This window comes from Mobula hypostoma, chromosome 2, assembly GCF_963921235.1.
Source record: "Mobula hypostoma chromosome 2, sMobHyp1.1, whole genome shotgun sequence".
Taxonomy (NCBI): Eukaryota; Metazoa; Chordata; class Chondrichthyes; order Myliobatiformes; family Myliobatidae; genus Mobula; species Mobula hypostoma.
The window spans coordinates 134,913,074-134,937,228 of record NC_086098.1 but is presented as its reverse complement, the minus strand read 5'-3'; the positions used below and the strand labels follow the sequence as shown (position 1 = coordinate 134,937,228).

Sequence of the window (24,155 nt, the reverse complement as noted above, 5' to 3'; positions counted from 1 at the left end):
GATTTTTTTTTGTTCTCGTCTTCTTTCTGGTACAAAATTGGGTATAATTTATATTTAATTTCTTGTTAACGTATATGATGCTATGAGCCTGTGATGCTGCTGCAAAGTTTTCATTGCACCTGCGTATACATGTATTGAATTGACTTTATTTCTTACATCCTTCAAGGAGTAATCTTTACGTTACGTCTGTCTGAATGTGCAAATTATAGTAATTTGTGATAAGTAGTACGTACAGTAAGATATACAACAGAACAGTCAATATAGTTTAGAAATACAATTGTGTCAGCATGGATTATCAGTCTGATGGCCTGGTGGAAGAAGCTATCCGGAGCCTGTTGATCCTGGCTTTTATGCTGCGGTACCGTTTCCCGGATGGTAGCAGCTGGAACGGTTTGTGGTTGGGGTGACTCGGTTCCCCATTGATCCTTCGGGCCCTTTTTACGCACCTGCTTTTGTCAATGTCCTGAACAGAAGGAAGTGGCAAGTTCACATCCCTGTATCGTGCATATGACAATCAACCCGACTTTGACAATTTTTGTTTAAAGAAGACGCTGTTTTGTCGTGCTGTGGCACATGGCATCTGCTGTTTTCCTTGCCAGGGAAAATTTTAGCCGTAGTTGGGCAGCCCATAGCAGGTACCGCAGCCGGAGTTGGGCTTCCACACGCTGCCCCGCCCCCCGCATGCGTGCTGACGCGCCGGGAGCCGCGCGAACCCCGGGTGCGGGAAATGTTACACAGAGTGGGGGAGAAAAGATACATTTTACCCGGAAACGAGGCAGAGAAGTAAAGGGAGTTGGGGGGTAAAACAAGTACGAAACATGCGGGGAGATCATTCTCAGCCCCAGCTTCAGGAAGAGGAAGAGGAAGATAATATAATAGAAGAGAGATTGGGCATTAGAGACACTTCGCTGGCCAGGTACCTGGACGGGCAGCATTGGAAGCTGAAGAATCAGCTCCGGCGGCAGACCGCACAGAGCCAACTGTTCCGCCAGCACAGGTAAGCCGGTACTCGGGGTACACAATCCCGTATACACCCTGCTATACCCCAAGCCTTTCAAGCCGGCCGCGTCAGCCAGTGGGATCCTTCCTCTTTCCGGGTTACAGTTTATTTAAAATGTTACCTTGAGTGGCGTGTGATGCGGGCTCTCGTCTTCACAGTTTACTGTGTTAATCTGTCTATCCCTCTAGGCGGTCTTGTTTGAATCATTTCTTGATCTGTACAATACAGTATGTATAACATCTACAGTTATACAGTTACAGTTAGACCTGAAGAAGAGTCTCGGCCCGAAACGTCGACTGTTTATTCATTTCCATAGAGACTGCCTGACCTGCTGAATTCCCCCAGCATTGTGTGTGTGTGTATTGCTTGACATTTATACTGTTTGTTTAATGCTTTTTTTTTGAAATATTAAAGCAATTGGCCCCGTGTTGCCCTGCATCTGAACCCTGTAAATGATTTAATACTATTGTAAGCAAATGTATTGACTGACCTTTAAATATAGAATGTCAAGAGTGAAAGATTCAGATTAGCTCTGGTAAATGACTCACCATAATACTTCATTCAAATTACATCTGTCAAATAATTTTATTTTAAAAGTGATAAACCAGGCAAAATGTGTGGAAGGTTATTCAATTGTAGCATTGATGGCCTGGGAGGGAAACAGAAAATATCTCTGAAGGCATAGAGGATGGACAAGAGTATGAAGGCAAGGAATCTGCAAATTCACTTGGTGCCCCTATCTGCATTGTTTGGATTTCATCAGATACTGCTAGCTAACTCGAATTGTATAGAATCCGTTGTTCAACTCTTAGTGGAAGGCCCCTTTAGCTAACGGATTGTGAAACTCCCATTGTAAACTCCATAATCACTCTACCTTAGACCTCTTTACTTCTTACTAATGTGGTTGGATTTGAATTGTGTCTTTTCTTCGCTGCACCAGTAATGCCTGTAGTTCAGAAAACATGTCCCAGCACACCTCGCAAGAGTGTCAAGCAAAGTTTGACACTGAGTTGCACAATTTATTTCGGCAGGTAATCAGGAATTTGTCCCAAGTGATGTTTCAAAGAGCAGCTTAACAGTGAATAATTCCCAGCCCTGATGAAGGGTCTCGGCCCAAAATGTCGACTGTTCACTCTTTACCATAGACGCTACCTGACCTGCTGAGTTCCTCCAGCATTTTGTGTGTGTAGTGAAGATGAGGGAGAGAAGCCAAGAGAGTGAAACCCAGAGTAAAGGGTGCGAGGCACATTTCTAAGACTTCGAGTGAAGCCAGAGGAGGAAGATGTGGGGACTGTAAAGGAAGGGACTGGAGGAGAGATCAAAGATAGGTAGCGGTGAAGTCACTTGAAAACAGCTGCAGGAATTTTTACATCAAGACGTTGGTTAACTCAGAGCTAATGCAAATTAGCATCCTGGTTGACTGGGCCAGAGTGTGTTACAACACAGCTTGCAGATGTTTGGATCTACCAGACAAGGACAAAGGAAAGGATGCCAGGAGCATCATTGGAATAGTCAAATCTAGAGTTAACAGTGACACAGAGGAAACATTCTGCTGCATATGAGGTGAGTCATTGCAGGATTAGATGCAAATGCGTTAACTCAGTGGGCCAAAGGGACAATTTCTGTGATCTATAGGTCTGCACTATTCTCTGAAAACACCTTTTCATCATCACCTGACTGGTTTGGACAATTAACCCGGTTTCATTTTCAACATTCCACTCACAGTCACAATAATATGTAGTGCCTTCTCTTTCTGACTCTTCTGACTCCTCACAAGAAACGTAACCATGACAACCATGCTGCCCATTCGTAAAATCACTCAAATTGACACCATCAATTTCCAAAGCAGCATGCACAAAATTTCGGAGAAACTCAGCAGGCCATGCGGCATCTATGGAAAAGAGTAAACAGTTGACGTTTTGGGCTGAGATCCTGCACTAGTGCGTTGCAGGTTACCCTCACCAGCACTTTCCCTAGATTGAAACGCTGCTTGCCTGACATCCAACAGAGAACAAACAGAAATTTCCTCCAACAGGACAAAACAGCACTATACTTCGAGCCTATCAGAGACTCCATTTCCCCATCAATGGCTTCTTCATTCAGGCCAGAACCAAACCAGATTACTCATTTATTAGAGACACAGAGCGTAATAGGCCCTTCCACCCCTTTGAGCCTCGCCGTCCTGCAACCCCCGATTTAACCCTAGCCTAATCACGGGGCGATTTACAGTGACAATTAAGCTAGGAACCGGAACGTCTTTGGACTGCGGGATCGTTGGCACTTCAGTGTCGCATTTGTTTCCGGAATGACCTTCAGAGCAGAAAAATGTAGGTAATTAGAAATGAAGCCAGGTTATTTGCCCTGACCAGCTGGGTAATGATAAAGAGGCATCAGAGGTAGTGTGGTCAACTGTAGAGCCATTGCTTATAGAGATATACAGGATGGAAATGTTCACTTTGGTCCACTGAATACTTGCCGGCCATTAACCATTTATTTACACTCAATCCTACATTAATTCTCTTTTATTCTTCCCACATTCTCACCAACTACTCCTGCATTCTCTTACACATCAAGGACAATTCACTAGTTACAATACCCCTGCGATGATATATTTCTGAGATGTAGAAAGAATCTAGAGTGCCTGGAGCAACACACATGGTCACAGAGTAAACCGGCAAACTCCATGCAGACAGTATCCAGGATCAGAATTGAGCCTGAGCCTCTGGTGCTGTGAGGCAGCAGCTCTACTAGTTACACAATCTTACTGTCCTCCTCCTCCTCCAGGAAGATAAAGACAAGGGCTGATCTTTGCGTCAATTGCGATTCCCGTCATTGGGATGAATATTTTTCTAATTCACCAGCTTCATCTCAGCACTATTTGTCTTGACCTTCTGCTCAGGCCACCTCTCTGATTTCTAATAATGATGAATGGATTTTGTTTTCTTTTGTAATAAAACCTTCCTTTTCCTTGGCTGTTCTTTGAGGTTGAACAAGAGAATACTTTGATTAATCCTGAACCACAGGAATTAGATATAGACCAGACCAAGTAAGGATGGGAATTACTTTCCCTGAAGAATATTTGGGAGCCAGAAGAATTTTTGATCAGAGTCCAGTGTTTTTTTTATTATTACCGCAGATTAATATTTTATTTATTGAAATACAGTGTGGAATAGGTCCTTCTGGCCCCTTTGAGCCACGCTGCCCAGCAATCCTACAATTTAATCCTAGCCTCACCACAAGGCAATTTACAATGACCAGTCAACCTACCAACCGGTACATCTTTGGACTGTGGGAGGAAGCTAGAACACCCAGAGGAAAACCACGTGGTTACAGGGAGAACGTACAAACTCCTTACAGGCAGCAGTGGGAATTGAACCCGTGTCTCCTGTACTGTAAAGTGTTGTGCTGACCACTGCGCTACTGTGCCATTCCAATAGAATTTATTCTATTTTCAAAGTATTCCAAATTCAAAATTTCCTGTCTGCTACAATGGAAATTGAATTTGTCTGTGAAGCCATAGTTCAGGCCTCTAGTTCTTTGTCCAATAATTTAACTTCCATGTATTTCTGAAGTCCTGTGTATCCCTAATTTTTCTTTGTTGGGTGACTGACTGAGCTTTGGACTGCTGACCACCATTCCCTCCCTTCTCAAATGCTATTAAATGAATGTAAAAAACACAGTCTGGATCTTGTGCTTGTTTCTGCCCATGTTCCTCCTTGTGGCTCAATTTTACCTTGCTGATTCTCTTGCTTGATGTCTTGGAGCATTCTGGTGCATTAAATGCTTGTGTAATTGCAAGTTGTATCATGCAATTTCAGATTGTTGTCAGTTGGAATTTGAGAATAATTGATATTACTGTTGACAATATTGTGTGGCACGTGGCCAAGTGGTTAGGGTGTTGGACTAGCAATCTGAAGGTCATGGGTTCGAGCCTTGGCCGAGGCAGCGTGTGTGTCCTTGAGCAAGGCACTTAACCACACAATGCTCTAGTCTACCCAGCTGAGAATGCATACCGAATGCTGGGGGTTAATCTCGCGATAGACTGGCGTCTTATCTGGCGGGGGGGGGGTGGTAGTCTCATTCTCAGTCACTTCACGCCATGGAAACCGGCATAAGCACCGGCCTGATGAGCCACAAGGCCCGTCACAGACTTTAAACTGTTGACAATAATCTGAAGTATTTTACATCCCTAAAGTATGCAAATGCAGAGACCGAGTTTCTGTTTAATTCTACTTTACCATTTAAATTTCAGTTTTGTAAGGTGATAAATAATTTAACTGAGTGTGTTTTGCGTTGATGAAAGTAGGAGTTGATATAATTGTATTAACAGAAATCTGTTCTTTATAGGTATGACTTGAATCTAGATGAGATGCGTGACCTGTCTTCTGAACGAGTCAAGTATGTTATAAAGTTACCAATGGTTCAACAACAATTGGAAGAACAGGTATTCTTGCAGAATAATTTTCTTGCAAAGAACCAATCCTAATAGTGTCATATATATGTCAATAGAATATATATCAATAGAATTGGGACTTGAGAACATGATCCTGAGTTGACACTTTAAGACAATTCTGAGTTATGTGTACCGTGCCCTGACAAAGTATTTAGCTCCTACAATTATTTTCACATTTTACTGTCTCATTTTCTAAATTTAAAATACATTGAGGTTGGTGTTTTTTAAGCTAATCTATAAAACATTGTGCATAATGTCAAGTCAAAAGAAAAATTTTGAAACTTGTCAACTATTTACTAAAAATTAAAAATCAAAATTGTGAGGCTGAAAAAGTAGTCATTCCCTTTGTAACTGACATTAGCATATTGAATGACCTGTCTTGGGCCCAGCACATAAACTGAGTGGCCACTTTATTAGGTACCTCTAGTACCTAATAAAGTAGTCACTGAGTGTATGTTCCTGGTCTTCTGATGCTGTAGGATTGACGTGCTGTGCGTTCGGAGATGCTCTTCTGCGCACCACTGTTGCAACGCGTGGTTATTTGCCTACCTGTCAGCTCGAACCAGTCTGGTTGCTCTCCTCTGACCTCTCTCATTAACAAGGTGTTTTTGCCCAGAGAACCGCTGCTCTCTGGATGTTTTTTTGTTTCTCGCACCATTCTCTATGAACTCTAGACACTTTTGTGCATGATAATCCCAGGTCAGCAGTTTCTGAGAAACTCTGAAGATACTGAGATAACCACACCAGCAGGCACCAACAATCATTCCAAAGTCATCACATTTCTTCCCCATTCTGATGTTTGGACTGAACAACAACTGAACCTTTTGACCATGTCTACATGCTTTTATGCATTGAGTTGCTGCCACATGATTGGCTGATTAGATATTTGCATTAATGAGCAGGTGTACAGGTTACCTAATATAGTGGCTGTGTGTTGATATAAACATAAGGAAGGCATTGGAGGGTTGGTTTATCACTAAACACTCTACAGATGTACTATTGAATGTGCCCTGACTGGTTGCATCATGGTCTGGTGTTGCAAAGTTAATGTGCAGGAATGTAAGAGGCTGTAGGGAGTAGTGAACTCTGTTCAGTAAATCATAGGCACTTCCCTCCCCGTCATTAGTATCTGAAGATGCCGCCTCATGAAGGTAATATCCATCGCCCGGAACATCGTCTCCACACCCCACTGCCCACCGGAGGACTGCAGTGAGGAGGAGTCTGTGACCCACCTCTTCGCACACTGTCAGTTCGCAAAGGGGGTGTGGAGGAGGATGGACGGGCTGGTGTCACGTTTCATCCCCAGCAGCTGCGTAACAGAGGACTCTCTGATCTATGGGCTGTTCCCGGGGACGCACACGGAGACCAGCATCCGGTGCTGCTGGCAGATTATCAACTCGGTGAAAGACGCTCTTTGGTCGGCCCGAAACTTGATGATCTACCAGCACATGGAGATGTCGGTGGGAGAATGCTGCCGACTGGCACATTCTCGGCTGCGGGAGTACGTGCTGAGGGACGCACTGAAACTTGGTGCAGCCACCGCAGGGGCCCGGTGAGGAAGGACCACGGTATAGGTTTCTCCACCCGTGGGAGTGGGAGCGGTCGGGTGGCGGGGAGTATACCCCTCAACAATGGTGTGGAAAGGTGAAACAACAGAGTGCCATGTGGGTGGCCAAAAGTGTGGAAATGTATAGACTGTAATGGAAACATCTGTAAAGGATTGACAGTCATTGAATGGTTTATTGTACATAATTTTATTTTTGAATAAAGTATATTTTGAAATTTAAAAAGACATCCATAATCAAAGATCCCCACCATCTGAGCCGTGGAGGAAGAGAAGCCTGAGGTCCCACTGCACCAGCTTCAAGACAGCAACTTCCCTTTAACCACTCAGTTCTTGAACCAACCTAATCCCTCCACTTCAGCAACACTATGGGCACTTTGGTAACTTTGCACTAAAATAGACTTTTGTTTTAGTTGTGTTCTTTCTTGTAAAATTGTGTATAATTTATGTTTTTCTTATGAACGCTGCTTACATGATGTTATGTGACTGTGATGCTGCTGCAAGTAAGTTCTTCATTATATCTGCATATACAAATGTAGTTGTGCATATGACTATAAATTTGACTTTGACTTTCACCTTGGGGTGGTATATATTGTGATGGTTAGATAGTCGGAGACTTTTATACAGGATAGGGGGTCTAAAGCAAGAGGGCAGGGGTTCCCAGCATGGGGTCCACAGACCTTCTGCTCAATGGTATTGGTCCATGGCATAATAAAGGTCGGGAACTCCTGGTTTAAGGCGGTGGGGAGAAACTTAACAGAGATCTGAGGAGCAGATTTTTCCAAACACGGGGTGGTCCTTGTATGGAACAAGCTGCTAGATGAGGCAAAGAGTCAGATATAATGACATTGTTCAAAAGGCATTTGGAGAGGTACTAATAGTCCGTGAACCAGGACCCCAAATTTGGGCCACCAGTACCATCTGGGGGGAATAATTCTTATTAGTGATTTTTGGCAAGGTATACATCCCTAGTGCTAGAAAATATGTGATAGCATTGCAGTGGTGGTAGCTTTCTGTGAGGAGGACTGGGAGTTGCACCTCCATGCTGTAAGAACCTTGATTCCATGGTGCTTTGCCTATGATAAGATGAATTATGCCAGGTACCTGTCCCCTTACTTTGCTCAGATGATGAATCTCCCAGAGGAGAATCCTTCTGTGTATCAGGCCTTCAAGACAGGCCAATTCTCAGTGCAGCTGTCAAGTAACAATCCCTTTGGGCAGATCCCTGTGGTCCAGGCTATTGAAGCCACAGTGAACAAAGACACACAGACTCCTGGAGGCACATCACGGTTCAGCCTGAATGCTGGAGCTATCAAGCCTTACTACATAACAGCTGAACACCGCAGTACATTTCTGGGACAGTTAAGGGAGATGGTCCAAGGCAACAAATCAGAGCTTTGTCATGCAGAGCTACAGTGGCCAAGAATCCAGAAAGATGAGGAAGCAGTTTCAGCAGTGGTTAGCCTCATACATGAATGGGTCAACCCATTTGCAGAGAAGCGGGACCTCATTAGCAACTCTACGGCAAAGGCAACCCCCAAGGACGTTGCCTCCATCCTGATGAAGGCATATGAGATTGATGAGCAATGCTATGCAATCTTCAAGGATGAGAGACTAGAGAAAGACCCACCAGCAAAGAAATCCCATGACCCAATGAAAACCAACAAGCTGAAAACATTCAGTGATATGTGTAAGAAGAGATAAGTGAAATCAAATGGGAGGGCGATCATCTTGAAAACAGACAGGCCTTTGTTTGGACACATCGTAGTGATGGCACAAGGCCACAGTCTACGTGTGGAGGATATCCTTTCTCATCCCCTTGGACCATTGCCCTGGGCCCTGTCCACACCAGAAGGATTGCTGAGAAAAACAAATAAAACTACTTTAGCCACAACCTTGCAGAAAAATGTAGCAGTCGAAGAGTAACTCCCAGGAAACTCTGCTACAGTGGTTGATGGAATGAACTTGGTCCAAAGAGTGAAAGGTGATCAAGTTACTTTCAGAGATGTTACCACAACATTTCTGGGTGTGGCTCTGAGGGAAGGCAGTCAGAGTAGCAGAATAGATGTTGTGTACAGAACAAAACTACAGGAGAAGATTCTGTATGCAACTGTGAATGACAAATGTTACAGAATCACATCTCAAGACAGTGAGGAGGTGTCAGCTCTTCAGTGTCAACAAGAAGAATCAGATGGCTGCCTACTTCTCCATGCTGCCCATCCCACAAGAGAGGGATACCAATCTGTACTGATCTGCTCAGAAGACACAGATGTCTTTATCATGTCTTTAGCATTTTGTGACAAGATTGAGGCCCCATTGTTCCAGAACTGTGACACTAGTACCCGTACAAGGCTTGCAGACATCAGGAAGGTTGCTGCCACTGTTGGCATAGAGTTTTGTAGGGCTCTCATCGGGTTGCACGCATATACAGGATGTGTCACTGTAAGCGCTTTTGCAGGCAAAGGGAAGACAAGTGCCCTAAAACTTCTGACCAGCAACAGGGAAACTCAGGACACATTCTTAGAGTTGGGTCAGGAATGGGACCTCTCCCCAGAACCGATAGACAAACTGGAGGTATTTACATGTCTCCTGTATGCCCCAAGAGCATCGACCGCCAAGGTCAATGAGCTCAGGTATCACCTTTTCTGTGCCAAAAAAAGTGAAATCAAAAGTCATCAACTTCCACCATGCAAGGACTGCTTAACAAAACATGCACAGCGAGCCAACTACCAGGCTGGTATATGGAGAAGATGTTTGGAGAAGGACCCACAAGTGCCAAGCCCTGTTGGCAGAGGATGGAAGATGGAGAGAGAAGAGGAAGCTGAACAGTTGGTGGTGCATTGGATGGAAGGCCAGCCAGCACCCGATGCTGTCCTGAATCTACTGGCCTGAAACTGTCCAAAAAAATGTTCACTCCCAAGATGTATGTGTGTTGCAAATGGCCTCAGGTGTACTGACATGTGTAGACTGGCAGACTGTGAGAACCAGGCATCCACCTCAGAGAGTGTGGAAAGTTTAGATGAAGATGTGGAAGACTTGGAAAATTATGATGATTATTATTAGGTTATGAAAGTATGGTATGGAAAGCAGTCTTTGATTAAATATATTCATTTTACAACCAAATGGGGCCTAGGTTATGGCGTGTGGAACCCCACATTTGAATTATTGTGCTGTAATTCTATATTCTATGACAAAAGCTTAAGATTGATTTGATACAACAATATGAAAAATATCATGACATTAATAAAACTCCAGAAATCTCTCCAAATGAGGTTTTTTTACCTTTTGGAGTGTGGGGTAACATTTTCTGCTGTACTAATGTTAATATGGAATATATACAAAAAGTGATTACTTATTTGAAGTAATAAAGCTACCACTGGTGCAATGCTATCACATATTTTCTAACTCTAGAGATGTATACCTTGCCAAAAATCACTATGAGCATTATTCCCCTCAGATGGTACTGACCAACCCTACTGGCTCACAGACTGTAAGAAGGCAGTAGAGGGGCTTGGGCTTAATGGCAGCAGATGAGGTTAATGTAGAGAGGCATCGTGGTTGGTGTTGATGTGGTGGACCAAAAGGACTGTACTGTTGTACTTCTCTTTGATGCTATGAATTGTCCCTCAGTGTTGCCTCACAAGAAATAGTTTGGTTGATCAACATCTTGTTTCTGCCTGAGGGGTTTCGCTGCGGTGGTTTGTTTTCTGTGGTTCAGCTGTGTTCAGTTTGGTGCGCGGCTGCTAACGCTGGACTGAGCTCCTGGGATGAAAACGGAGAGGGACTGAAAAGTGGCGTTTCAAGAATGGAAAATTGTAAAGAAGGAGATTTTTTTTTTTAAAAGCACCTTAAGTGTTATTTGATGAGGTTAGAGATTCAAATGGTAAAAGTTTTACTGATGATTTTCTGTGGGAATGTGTGGATATCATCATCTAATCCTAATCCTAGATGTAAATATATGGGTTGCATTTGGATGAAATCGCTAAGGAAGGCAGTGTTATTGAGTCATACAGTATGGAAATTGGCTCAACCCGTCCACGTCGACTGTCGTCCAGTGTTCTGCTCCCATCTGCCCTTATTTGGCCCACAGTCCTCTAACCTTTCCCATCCGGTGCAGACTCAGCAACTTCTTCAGGTCAATGGGCAACATGTGGGGATCAACCAAGTACAGCGTCTGCACCAAGATAAAGCTGTACCAGAGCTGTGTTCTGTGCACACTGTTGTATGAGTCAGAATGATGGCACATTACAGAGAATGACCTTGTCAAACCGCCATCGTTCCACTCCATGAGCCTCTGGAAGATCCACCGTATTTTCCAGCCAAGAAAAATCTCCAACCACGCCCTACTCCTTCAGTCACCACGATCATCACAAGGAAACATTAGAGATGGATTGGGCAAATGATGTGAAGAGAGTCCAACTCCATTATCAAGACAGCACTTCACTGGGTCCCTGAAGGGCGGAGGAAACGTGGGAGTCCAAAGACAACTTGGTGCCTTATCATAGAGGCAGAAATGAGGACCCAGAAGCACCCCAGGGGCACAATAGAGAAGATGGCCAAAGACAGACACAGATGGAGGACCTTCATTGCTGCCCTAAACGCCAGCGCGTAACAGGCAGTAACTATTCATGTACTTAATGGCTTTTAAATGTCGCCAATATTCCTGCCTCAACCTCTGTTTCTGGCATTTCATTCCAAATGTGCACCACCCTTTGCGTGAAAAGCTGTTTCTAAATATCCTTTCTAAACCTCTTGCCTCTGATCTTAAACCTATGCCCTCTTGTTTTTAGCTCTTCCTTCCAGCGAAAAAGACTGTGTACCTTCAATCTGTCTATGCCACTCTTGATTTTGTATACCTCTGTCAGGTCAGCTCAATCTCCCATGTTCCACAGAATAAAACTCTATTCTAACTGTAATTGAGGACCCAATTGTTAGCCTCGGTTACAAGCACGTCAAAGTTAAAGTAAAATTCATTATCAGAGTACATACATGTCGTCACATACAGCCCTAAGATTCTTTTTCTGCGAGAATACTTAGCAAACCTATAGAACGGTAACTGTAAACAGGATCAATGGACAACAAACTGTGCAAATGCAGATATAAATAAATAGCAATCATTAACATACATGAAATAGTAAGATAAGAGCCCTTAAATGAGCGTAGTTATCCCCTTTTCTAAGGGAACACTACTATTAAACCAAACCAACCGTTTAAGACCAAAAGACCATAAGATATAGGAGCAGAATAGGTCCATTTGGCCCATCTAGTCCATGCCATTTCTTCATGGCTGATTCATCTTTCTTCTCAGCCCCAATTTCCTGCTTTGGCTAAAAAAACTTCCTCTTCATCTCCTTTCTAAAATAACACCCCTCCAATCCAAGGCAGTTTCCTCTGGTCTTGAACTCTCTCGCGATAGGAAACATCCTCCCCACATTCACTCTGTCAAGGCCCTTCATCATTGAATAGGTTTCAATGAGGTCACCACTCATTCTTCTGAACTCTAATGAATACAGTCGCAGGGCCATCAAATGGTCTTCATGACAAGCTATTCAATCCTGGAATCATTTTCATGAACCTCCTTTGAACCCCCTCCGGTGTCAGCACATCTTTTCTAAGATAAGGGGCCCAAAACTGCTCATAATACTCTAAGTGAGGCCTCACCAGTGCCTTACAAAGTCTTAACATTACATCTTTGCTTTTATATTCTAATCCTCTTGAAATGAATGCTACATCACATTTGCCTTCCTCACGGTAGACTCAATCTGCAAAGTAACCTTTTAGGGAATCCTGCACAAGGATTCCCAAGTCCCCTTGCACCTCAGATTTTTGAATTTTCTTTCCATTTAGGAAATAGCCTTTTATTTCTTCTACCGAAGTGCATGACCTTGTACTTCCCGACACTGTATTCCATCTGCTCTTCCTTTGCCCATTCTCCTAATTTGTCTAAAATTCTTCTGTAGCCTCTCTACATCAAAACTACCTGCCTCTCCACTTACCTTCGTACTGTCTGCAAACTTTGCAACAAAGCCATCAATTCCATCATCGAAATCATTGATAAATAACGCAAAAAGAGTTTCAGTATGTCATTGGAAGAAAGATAGAGAAGGTCCACTGGTGACAATGAAAAGAATGGACCCCTTGGTTAGTGGTAGCGCTCCACAGCCCAAAAAAGGCTGGGAGCCCCTGATCAGAACTGATGCTTCTCCCATGGTCACGACACTAAAAACACATTACTTGTTTATTTATTTTCTTCTTGATGGATCATTGCTGTGCATTGGTTGACCAATAGAAAGAAAAGTTGTTACAGGAGCCTTGGACTGTGGTGTTGGACTAGCAGATTTTCCCAACTATTGGACACCACTCCCATTAATAGCCAAACTCACTCGTGTCGCCTTTTACACAATAGTATAATACATTTTTTAATGAACACGGTTAGCTTAAAGAGAAAGGAAAGTAGAACCCTGAGAGAGGGTGGAAAATAGAGCCTGGTGAGGTCTGTCTTGTAAGTTTCAACTTGCGTGCCTCAGTTTGTCAGCACAAACTGAACTCATAATGGATTCCAGACCCTGATTTTGGCTGCACATCCAGCATATGCACTGAATCCCTGATTCTCAACTCTGGGCTGATAAGTGAGTCAGAAGCCAAACTGTCAGGGTTTCTGAAGAGTTGGACAGTGGATTATTGAAGTCTTACTGTACTTGTACTGGGGACATTGGGGAAATATGAAAGGACTTGCATGAGTCCAAATGAGTATTATGAGTAAACTATTAGGTGCTCTGCTCAAGTGCACCTTCAGCTGGGGGACACTTGCCTGCTCAGAGTCCAGATGACGTCTGGTCATCTCCTTATGCCCAGACATCATCCCTTGAATGCTTTGTTAATTAGGTGAACTTAGTCAGTTTTCCAAGTGCTACACCTGCCCATACACTTCCTCCCTCCTCACCTCCATTCAGGGCCCCAGGCAATCCTTCCAGGTGAGGCAGCACATCACCTACGAATCTGCTGCGGTCATCTGTTGTGTCCGGTACTCCCGATGTGGCCTCCTCTACATTGGTGAGACCCGTCGTAAATTTGAGGTCTGCTTTAGCGAACACCTCCACACTATCCGCCACAAGTGGGACTTACTGGTGGTCAAACGTTTTAAGTCTGATTCTCATTCCTGTTCTGACACGTCGGTCCGTGGCCGCCTCCGGTGCCTCAGGGCGGAGGAACAAAATTATATTCTGTCTGGGTAACCTCCAACCTGATGGCATGAATATCGATTTCACCTTCTAGTAAACAAATCCCTCCCCCCATCCCTTCCCCTGTTCCTCACTCTAACCTTTTACCTCTTCTCACCTGCCTATTACTTCCCCCGCATCCCCTCCTTCTTCCCTCTCTCCTATTAACTACTCTCCTCTCCTCTCAGATTCCTTCCTCTCCAACCCTTGACCTTACCCACCTGCCTGACTTCATCTATCACCATCCAGCTAACCTCCTTCCCCTCCCCCAACCTCTTTATTCTGACATATTCCCTCTCCCTCGTAGTCCTGAAGAAGGGTGTTGGCCCGAAATGCCAACTGTTTATTCATTTCCATAGAATCTGCCTGACCTGCTGAGTTCCTCCAGCATTTCGTGTTTGTTGCTGATTTGGTGGTTGTTCTTTCTAATAAGGTAAATATGATGTCTCATATTGGCTGTTCTTTTAGATAGAAAAGAAAAAGAACTGCATCAATAAAAGTTTGGCTATTGGAGAAGTACTTTCCACAGCTGACCTTACAACTGGAGTTAAGGTAAGACAAAAGTTGTGTTGCCCAGACTTGAGGGGTTGTTTCTGCAATGTAACAGGAACATAGAGTACAATGTGGATTACCTCAGGCAAATTGCATAGTTATACTCAAGGGAAAGCTGGATAAATACCCGAGAGAAATAAATTTAAGGTTATGCTGATAGGGTGAGAAGAGGGGAAATGGAAGGAGGTCCATGATGTGGGCATGGTTGATTTGGGCCAAAGTCCTGTTTCCCTGCTGAATACTCTATGTAATTCCATTCCCTAATCCACGGGCCGCACGATAGTGTAGTGGTGAGCACAACCCTTTACAGTGCCAACGACCCGGGTTCAATTCCCGCTGCTGCCTGTAAGGAGTTTGTAGGTTCTCCCCACGACCGCGTGGGATTCCTCCAGGTGCTCTGGTTTCCTCCCACAGTCCAAGTTGGTAGGGTAATTGGTCATTGTAAATTGCCCTGTGATTAGGATAGGGTTAAATCGGGGGTTGCTGGGCAGCGCGGCTCGAAGGGCCAAAAGGGCTTATTCCACACTGCATCCCAATAAATAAACAAATAAACAAACAGGCAAACTGTATTTTGCTGTGGTTGCAATTCAGCCAGTGATTAGTCTAGCTGTTTCTCTACCTCTCCCTAATCAAGGACTGTATTTTGTTTTGGTAAAATGGGAGGAAAATGTAGGACTGAATACGTTTACATCTGCTCACCTTGGAGTCTAAGCTCCTGAAGTCTTTATTAGCCAGATTATAGTTCAGGTGTGGAACATGGTGCCTTTGGCAATACTTCAAATAAATTATGTGCATACAAGAAATAGACATTTCTGCTGATAAGTGAAGGACCATGTGGAACATAGTCACCAGCATGACCAAATAGCTTTTCAATGTGATAAAATTCTATGTTTTGGTATATTTTAAATTGTGCTTGGAAAATTCTACCTCAGTAGAGACGTCTTTAAAGCCAGTGTGTGGAAATTGCAATAGGGGCCACAGTGTTTCTATTCTTGGGGATGACAGAAGGGGATTAATAGTAATAGTGACAAGGGATGCAGGATGGTTCAGAGGTGCCAGGGAGCAATCTTCAAGTGTAATGAGCAAATGTAAAAATATAATCAGAGTTTTATTTGTCAGTCCTGAGGTGGCTGTGATGAACAGTCCCATAAAGTTGGGAAGAAGTTTGCTATCAAAAGGGAAGGATACTACAGGGATGGAAATCTGATTCCCCAGGATGGGTGACCTACTGGAAATCTTAGTGACCAAATGCTTGAATTTTACATAAACCTTGTCCAAACTGCATACTCTTTGTGGCTTAGAGTGACAGTTCTAATGTCAGTTTAAGACTGTTGCTTGCTTAGATGAATTTGTTTTATGTTGTATTTTTAAAACGAAGATGCTTGTGTTGTGAAGTGTATATGTTTCCATTTAGATATTTTTTTAAAAATTAACACTATTTTGACAGATTCATGACTAACCTGTAGACAAACCTCATTGGTTTGCCTTTAATACTAGAGCTAACTGATCTCAGCCCAATGGGAACTAACTCAACTAGGTCCAGTTGGAGCTAGTTATGTTGTGTGTAAACATTCAGGTCTGGCACATGTTGGGTTCAATACCTCAGTCTTTCAGATTTAGTGTTAGCGGGTGGGAGCGGGGCAGTGAGTTTTGCGTGTCGTTTTCAAATTCTGCTAGCTGTCAGTGGGGGTATGATATCCACCCTGACAGCGGTTGGGGAGGTTTGCCCGCAAGCAGAAAGCATTGTTCCAGGCGTTGGCACCAAGTTTGCCGCCTGTACCATGTTGGCTGATGATAGATGTTTATAATGGTGTGGACAAGAATTCAAGGGCGGACAGCTGGAAGCTGGTGGGGTGGGGGGGATCACTGTTGCTAACTGAGCACAGAGCAATCACCTAATGTGTGTTTGGTTTCTCCAGTGTGGAGGAGACCACGATGCAGTGAACGCTGAATGCAGGACATGTGATGGGATGGTTGTTCCGCAGAGCACCTGCTTTCAATTTGCAGGAGTGACTCTGAGCTTCTAGTTGCCTGACATTTTAATTAGTCATCCTGTATCTATGGAAGTCATTGCAGACTTGTTATCCATTTCATGTGCACTGCCAAATTAATTGTAGAGCCTTATGCTGAGAATGTATTGAGTTTATTTCTCTTGCTCTCTTAACCTGTAGATGGGTGTGGTCTGCTGGTTGTTTGGTGGGGCAGTTATCAATCTTGGCAGCCAGATACACATTGAAAAGTGGCTTCTGCCTTTAAAGGTATGTATCACCATAATCTAGCCTTGTATACTATACAATTATATATTAATTTCATACAAAAATAGTTATACCTGGATTCTTACTATATATCAAGTCTTCTTACAAGACTGACGTAGTTCCGTGTTTAAAGATTTTGTTGATCCTGTGTATTTGAAGTGATTTGTTTGACTTGTGGCCTTGCATTTCTAATGTGTATTGTTCATTGCCATTCTCAAATTGTGTGACAGTTTTTAAAATACATTTAATCAAAGGGAAGGGCCACTTTATGTTGTTGTAATTTTGACTGATTTTCCTGTTTAGTAATGTTGTGCTGAGCTTTTTGTTCTCCTGCTCCTGATCTGGACGGAGCTTGATTATATTGTGGCAGCTGCTTCCTAAAGTTGCACTACTTTAAGGTCATTTGCTTCAACTCGGAAACTAGTCAGATGTGCATTCCTTTTATGGGAGTAGGCTGAGAAAACAAATACAAACACACCACAATCGCTCATCGCGCAGTGGTGTGACACTCACTTTTGCCAGTTCAGTCCAAGGGAGTCTGTTCCTCTTTATTCTGTACCCCTTTCATATTAACATGATAACAGATGATCATTATCATCAGATTAACGTTAAATCTGATTATAAACACGAGAAAGTCTGGAGATGCTGGAAATACAAAGCAAAATGCTGGAGGAACTCAGCAGCTCAAGCAGCATGTATGGAAATGGATAAACAGTTGTCGTTTCGGGCAGAGTCCCTCCTTCCGGACTGGAAAGGAAATGAAGATGCCAGGAAGGGGTGGGGAAGGAGGATAGCAGGAAGCTGATAGGTGAAGCCTAGTTGTTTGGAAAGATAAAAGACTGGAGAGGAAGGAATCTGATAGGAGAGGAGAGTGAACTGGAGGAGAAAACTGATGATCATTTTTAATAATTATCATCATAATTTTGCAGTTTGCTGTTTTGTGTATCTAACCGTGATGTTCGGATATCAGCTTACTCTAGAGGGAGACAGCGCCCTAGGCCCAGCCCCGGCCCCAGCCCGAATCAGAACCAGAACCATCTTGTTTGGGTGGATGCTGCGTAATGTGTCCCCTGTTACAAATCTGTACCACCAAATAACAACCAGTGCACAATATACGATTAAACGATTGAGCTTTATAATTCTTAATTTTACCATAGGCTTAGTAAAGAAACAGAAAAGAAAAAGGGTCCATTCTCATGAAACAATCTAATGCGCAATGTTGGAGCTTGTGGTTTTCCCATCCGTTTGTTCTCCATTGATTTTTTTTCCCTCGGGCGTTGATTTCCAATCCCATTCCAAGTCCACTCTGTCCTGCAGACTACGACTTCCCTGTTCTGGCATCTTCTCTCTCCATCTTCCACCAAACAAAAAAACCCCGAAACCTTCTCTTGGGGCCCACAAGAAAGAAATAACATCTCCCCTCATTGACCAGCTCATATTCCAAAGCCCCTGTTATCGCTAGTCATAACCCAAACACTGCACTACAGAGGAAGCATTACATTAGCAGGGGAACCTTTCCCAGGTTGTTACATGTACAAATTGGCTACAGTGTTTGGTACCAAAGTAACTGCCCTTCAAAAGCAGTCCATTGCCTGTAAAGTGTATGGGACATTCCGCAGTGTTATGGGAGTAAGGTGCTTTTGAAATGAAAACTTCCTTTCTTTGTTTCACAAAAGAGATGAAGGACAGATCTGCATTTCAGTGAGTTTTGAGATCCTGATTATTTATTTCTAATCCTTGCCCAATATGCACTGCCAGTGATGGTGGTAGAAGTGGACACAATAGGGTCTTATAGAGACTCTTAGATAGGCACATGAAGTTTAGAAGAATAGAGGGCTATGCAGTAGGGAAACTCTCGGCAGTTTCTAGAGTAGGTTACATGGTCAGCACAACATTGTGGGCCGAAGGGCCTGTAATGTGCTGTAGATTTCTATGCTCTATGTTGAGTTTTTTTTCTATTGTATCAAATTTTTAAAGATATTTATTTAATCAATGCATCATGTTCAGAAATAAGCGATGCATTGCTCTGTCTTGCAGCAGCTGTTGGCCAGGAATACCGCAATTCCCAGTTACTCTACTGTCATCCTTGTGGATTACACTGGAGGAAGTGGAGTGTGGAAGATGGAGAGAGGAAACAGATCGGGAATAGAAAAGAGGCTTGGGAGAGGCATTTCTGCAAGAGTTGGGGTCATTTTGGAGGCAGGTCGTTACCTGAGGTAGATGTTTGAGGGGTGGGAAGGTGTTGGTGATGGTGTGGTCAGGTTAGCGAGAGGTTCTAGACCTGGAAAGGTGGGGAGGACGTGGGAGGGGTCTAACAGTTGGGGAGGAGTTTGGTGCTGGTGGTCAGAATTGAACGTGGATCGAGTCCTGGAATAGACAGAAGGGTTGATGACGAAGATGGTGACGATACCCGAAGCGGAGAGGGTGGACGAGCACAGCAGCACTGCCTGTTGCACCAAACAATCTGCTGAAGGGACTCAGCAGGTCGAGCAGCATTTGTGGAGAGCCTGTGTGAAACATCAACAATTTCTCCATCCCCACCACCCACAGATACCTCTGAACCAAGTTTCTCCAGTAGATGGTTTGTTTTTCCAAATTTCCCAGCATCTTGTAAATAATGGAAGAAATGAGCAGATCTCCAGAGAGCAAGTTGCCATACTCTGGTGCCATCTGCAGTTTCTTCAAAGTTCAAAGTAGATTCATTATCAAAGAACGTATGAGTCACCGTATACAACCCTGAGATTCGCTTTCCTGTCTCTCCTCTGACATGAGTCACTGCTTTATAACTTCTTGAGTTTTCTTCATTGCTCTTTTAGTACACATGAGCAAGGAGAAAAATGCTTAAATAAAGGAGAATTCCTCCCCTGTGGTGAGCTTGTCCTTGTAATCTTGACTCCCTCTGCTGCCAGGAGGTGAAGATAAGCCAGTTTGGCATTCCAATAAGGAAGTGGCAGAAGCACCCAGAGCAAACTGCTTAAAATAGGCAGTGTTTACCCAGTGACTCCGCAGCAAAAAGTTTAAGTTATTCCCATTCCTGAGGGTTAAAGTATGAGTACTCAGCAGCCGAGTTATTGCTGCTGGTTCTGCGGTAGAGATGATCTGTGCTAAATGGTAGAGTTTGCTGGGAAGGGGGAGGTACCCAGAAATCTGGAGGGGCAAAGTTGAGAAGGAGTGAAAAATTTTAAATCTGCCATTGCAACAGACTGGAAGCCCTTGCCACAATGTTATTCCTCTGACAGACCGTGGGTTACATAACCAGGCAAGGAAAGGTTTGGAGGGAAGTCAGCTGCCTTTTATTCATGACTGTTCCCCTCAATCACCTCAGGACTTAAAGTTTACTGGGATGTTTGCGATGACTGAACGTGGACATGGCAGTAATGTGAGAGGCATCCAGACTCGAGCAACGTACGACTCTGTATCCCAGGTAAACAACTGAATGACCTGCGGAACTTTCTTTTTGTAGGAAACTAGCGTATCTGCAATTCTCTCTCAGAGATGCACACTGATGAACAGTACTTATAAATCGGTGAAGGAGTTGCATTGCAGTGATGAAGGATTGAATGAGATTAGCCCATGATTTTGAATGGCTGAGCACACTCGATGGGCTGAATGGCCTACTTCTGCTCCTATATCTTAAGGAGTGTATAAAAACTAGCTGATTTGTTGGGCAGGATGTGTGAGTGTGGGCATGTATGTGCCAGCAAGGGCAAGGGAGAGTATCCCTAAAGTCTATGCAACTTGCTGGTCTCGGTCCAAGTCCCAGCCAGGCCTGAACATACTTAGCTTCTGAGATTTGGCAGTTTTGACGCCATGTTTATCCACTTGACAGTCCAGTGGTTCCAGTTTTTTATTCACTGTAACTTGCTGCCAGCCACCTTTGCCCCGATACTAAGTCCATCTGTGCCAAGCCCGGGGTTTCTCCACCACCCCTCCCACGATCTCAAGCCCTTGCCCCTGTTGTTCTCAGCTCTGCACCTTGACTGTGTGGACGAAAGGATAGCAGGGGTAAAAAGTGGACTCGCTTTCTGCAAAGGTGTTTGCAAACCCCTTCCTGCAGCCGGTCGGTGGAGTTGTGCTCGCGCGAGAGCAGCTGTCGGCTGAAGGGAACGCGTGGACAGTATGGGGGTCGAACCCACGACCTTGGCATTATTAGCAGCACGTTCTGACCAACTGAGCTAACCGTCCTACAAAGGATGCAGCCCCTGGCATTACCAGTCAGTGTCTCACCTAATAACTAATTACATTGAACCTCCACCATCTGACCATTCAGTTATCTTGATGGATCGGCATCTGGCTGCCCGGGTAATGTTTCCAATCACTGGAGCCCCAGTGCTCTTGCCTCCCTTCATTCAGTGCACTCCCTTTTCAATTACCTGACTCACTGGAAATAAATCTTCTAAAAAGGCAATTAAAGTTACGTTAGTGCAACATCCAATGATCTGAGAAATATATTTAATTTTTATAATTTAATATTTCAAGATAGAGTGCAGAATAGGCCCTTCGAGCTGCGCTGCCCACAAGCCCCGATTTAACCCTAGCTTAATCATGGGACAATTTACAATGATCTATTAACCTACTAACCAGTGCGTCTTTGGACTTGCGGGGTGGGGGGGAACTAGAGCACTTGGAGAAAAGCCCATGCCTTCCACAGGGAGGATATACAGACTCCTTACCGAGGACGCCAAGATCGGGCTCCGAACTCCGACACTGCTAGCAAAGTGATCACTGCTATGCTGCCTTGCATGATCGCATAACAGGGTTTGACTGTACTTAACTGCTTTGAAACATTAACCAGTGCATCAGCAGTCGTGCAAAATCATCCAGAAGGATTAAAGTTTCTTAAAGGAATGACCAAAATCACTTGGCTCTGTAATTTGTCACTATTGTCTGAACCAAGTCGTACCCTCAGAACTGATCACCTCTCTGGGTTGAATTAATGTCTAGATCACTTCGGGAAGAGGAACAAGACATTAGTTTGTAATAGCGGCAGAATAGTGGTTTCGTCCCGAGTACCCATGGTTCAGATTTACTGAAGTCACTGGCTGTAATTTCAAGAAAATTACAGGCTTATGGAAAATACTGTATTCAGAAGTTCGAAGTTAATTTATTGACAAACTACATGTATGTCACCATATACGACTCTTGAGATTCGTTTTCTTGCGGGCATACTCGGTAAATCTAAGAAACACAATTGAATCAATGAAAGACCGCTCCCAGCAGGACAAACAGCCAGTGTGCAGAAGACAACAAACTCTGCAAATACAAAAGAAAAAAATAGAAATAATAACAAATAAATAAGCAATAAATATCAGAACATGAGATGAATCGTCTATGAAAGTGAGTCCATGGGTTGTGGGAACATTTCAGAGATGAGGCAAGTAAAGTTGAGTGAAGTTGTCCCCTCTGGTTCAAGAACCTGATAGCTGAGGGGTAATAGCTATTCCTGAACCTGGTGGTGCGAGTCCTGAGGCTCCTGTACCACCCTCCCGATGGCAGCAGTGAGAAGGGAGCATGACCTAGGTGGCCTTGCTCTCTGCTTACTGAGGAGAAAATTTACTTGTCTCAATAACTTTATTTTGTGGCCAAAATGCATACTGTGAGGGATATAGACTATCGAACAATGCAGGACAGAAAAAGGCACTTCGGCCCAGCTGGTCCATGGTGACCAAGATTCCTCTCTATGCTAGTCTTATTTGCCCACATTTGGTCCAAATCCCTCCAAAGTTTAGAAGGTTTAAACTTTAAGCCTTTCCTATCCATGTACCTGCCTAAGTACCTTTTATGCCTATGGCGGACGTGATCTCTTTGGCTCTCCATGCAGCTTTGGATCACCTGGACAATACAAATACCTTGTGACAGGTTGCTGTTTATTGACTACAGCTCTGCTTTTAACACAATTGTTCCTTCAGTTCTGATTGAAAAGCCCCAGAACCTGGGCCCTTGTACCTCCCTCTGCAACTGGATCCTCGACTTCTGAACAGGAAGACCATAATCTGTACGGATCGGAAATACCATCTCCACCTCGCTGACAATCAACAATGGCGCACCTTAGGGGTGTGTGCTTAGCCCACTGTTCTACCCTCTCTACACCCGTGACTGTGTGGCTAGGCACCGGCTCAAATGCCATCTATAAATTTGCTGACAACCATTGTTGACAGAATTTCAGTTGGTGACGAGAGGGCGTACAGGAGCAGGATAGATCAGCTGGTTGAGAGGTGTTACAGCAACAACCTTGCACTCAACATCTGTAGGACCAAAGAACTGATTGTGGACTTCAGAAAGGGTAAGATGAGGGAACACACACCAGTCCTCAAAGAGGGATCAGAAGTGGGAAGAGTGAACAACTTCAGGTTCCTGGGGGTTAATAACTCTCGGGGTCTAACCTGGACCCATCACGTCGATGCTGCTACAAAGAAGGCTTAACTGCGGCTATATTTCATTAGGAGTTTGAGGAAACTGGGTATGTCACCAAGAACACTCGCTGATTTCTACAGCATTCTAACTGGCTGCATCATATCTGGTATGGGGAGGGCAGGGGTGAGCAGTGCTGCCTACTGCACAGGATCAAAATAAGCTGTAGAGAATTATAAACGTCATGGGCCTAGCCTCTGTAGTGTCCAGGACATCTTCATGGAACGATGCCTCAAAAAGATGGCATCCATCATTAAGGCCCCCATCACCCAGGATGTACCCACTTCTCATTGCCACCATCAGGAAGGAGATACAGAAGCCTGAAGACACACACTCAATGATTCAGGAACAGCTTCTTCCCATCTGCTGTCCAATTTCTGAATGGACATTGAACCCATGAACACTATCTCACTACTTCTTTCATTACTATTTTTGCGCTACTAATTTAACTAAAAATATATATTATTACTGTAATTCAGTTCTTTTCCTTATTATAATGTATTTCATTGTACTGCTGTCACAAAGCCAACAAATCTCACGACATATGCTGGCGATATTAAACCTGATTCCGATTTTAAATGTCGTTTGAGTGCCTGTCTCAACCATTTTCCCAGGCAGCTTATTTGACAGGCTGACCAGCCTCTGGGTGAAAATGTTGCCACTCAAGGTTCTTATTAAATCTCTGCCCGCTCATCTTAAA

At 43.9% G+C, this 24,155-nt stretch overlaps 1 protein-coding gene and 1 non-coding gene across 3 annotated transcripts in view; one reads left to right on the top strand and one right to left on the bottom strand.

Annotated features, from left to right (window-relative positions):
- Positions 1–712: 712 nt before the first annotated feature.
- The window catches only part of acoxl (acyl-CoA oxidase-like), a 437,026-nt gene continuing 413,583 nt past the window's right edge, over positions 713–24,155 (top strand). For both annotated transcript variants that reach the window (XM_063040706.1, XM_063040705.1), the window contains exons 1-5: positions 713–997; positions 5,348–5,444; positions 14,706–14,789; positions 16,961–17,047; positions 20,370–20,468. In XM_063040706.1, the coding sequence (XP_062896776.1) occupies positions 819–997; positions 5,348–5,444; positions 14,706–14,789; positions 16,961–17,047; positions 20,370–20,468 (546 nt within the window). In that variant the 5' untranslated portion in view covers positions 713–818. The remainder of the gene's footprint in view (positions 998–5,347; positions 5,445–14,705; positions 14,790–16,960; positions 17,048–20,369; positions 20,469–24,155) is intronic.
- Positions 21,156–21,229, bottom strand: trnai-aau (transfer RNA isoleucine (anticodon AAU)). Its single transcript has one exon. It is a non-coding gene; the product is annotated as a tRNA-Ile (tRNA).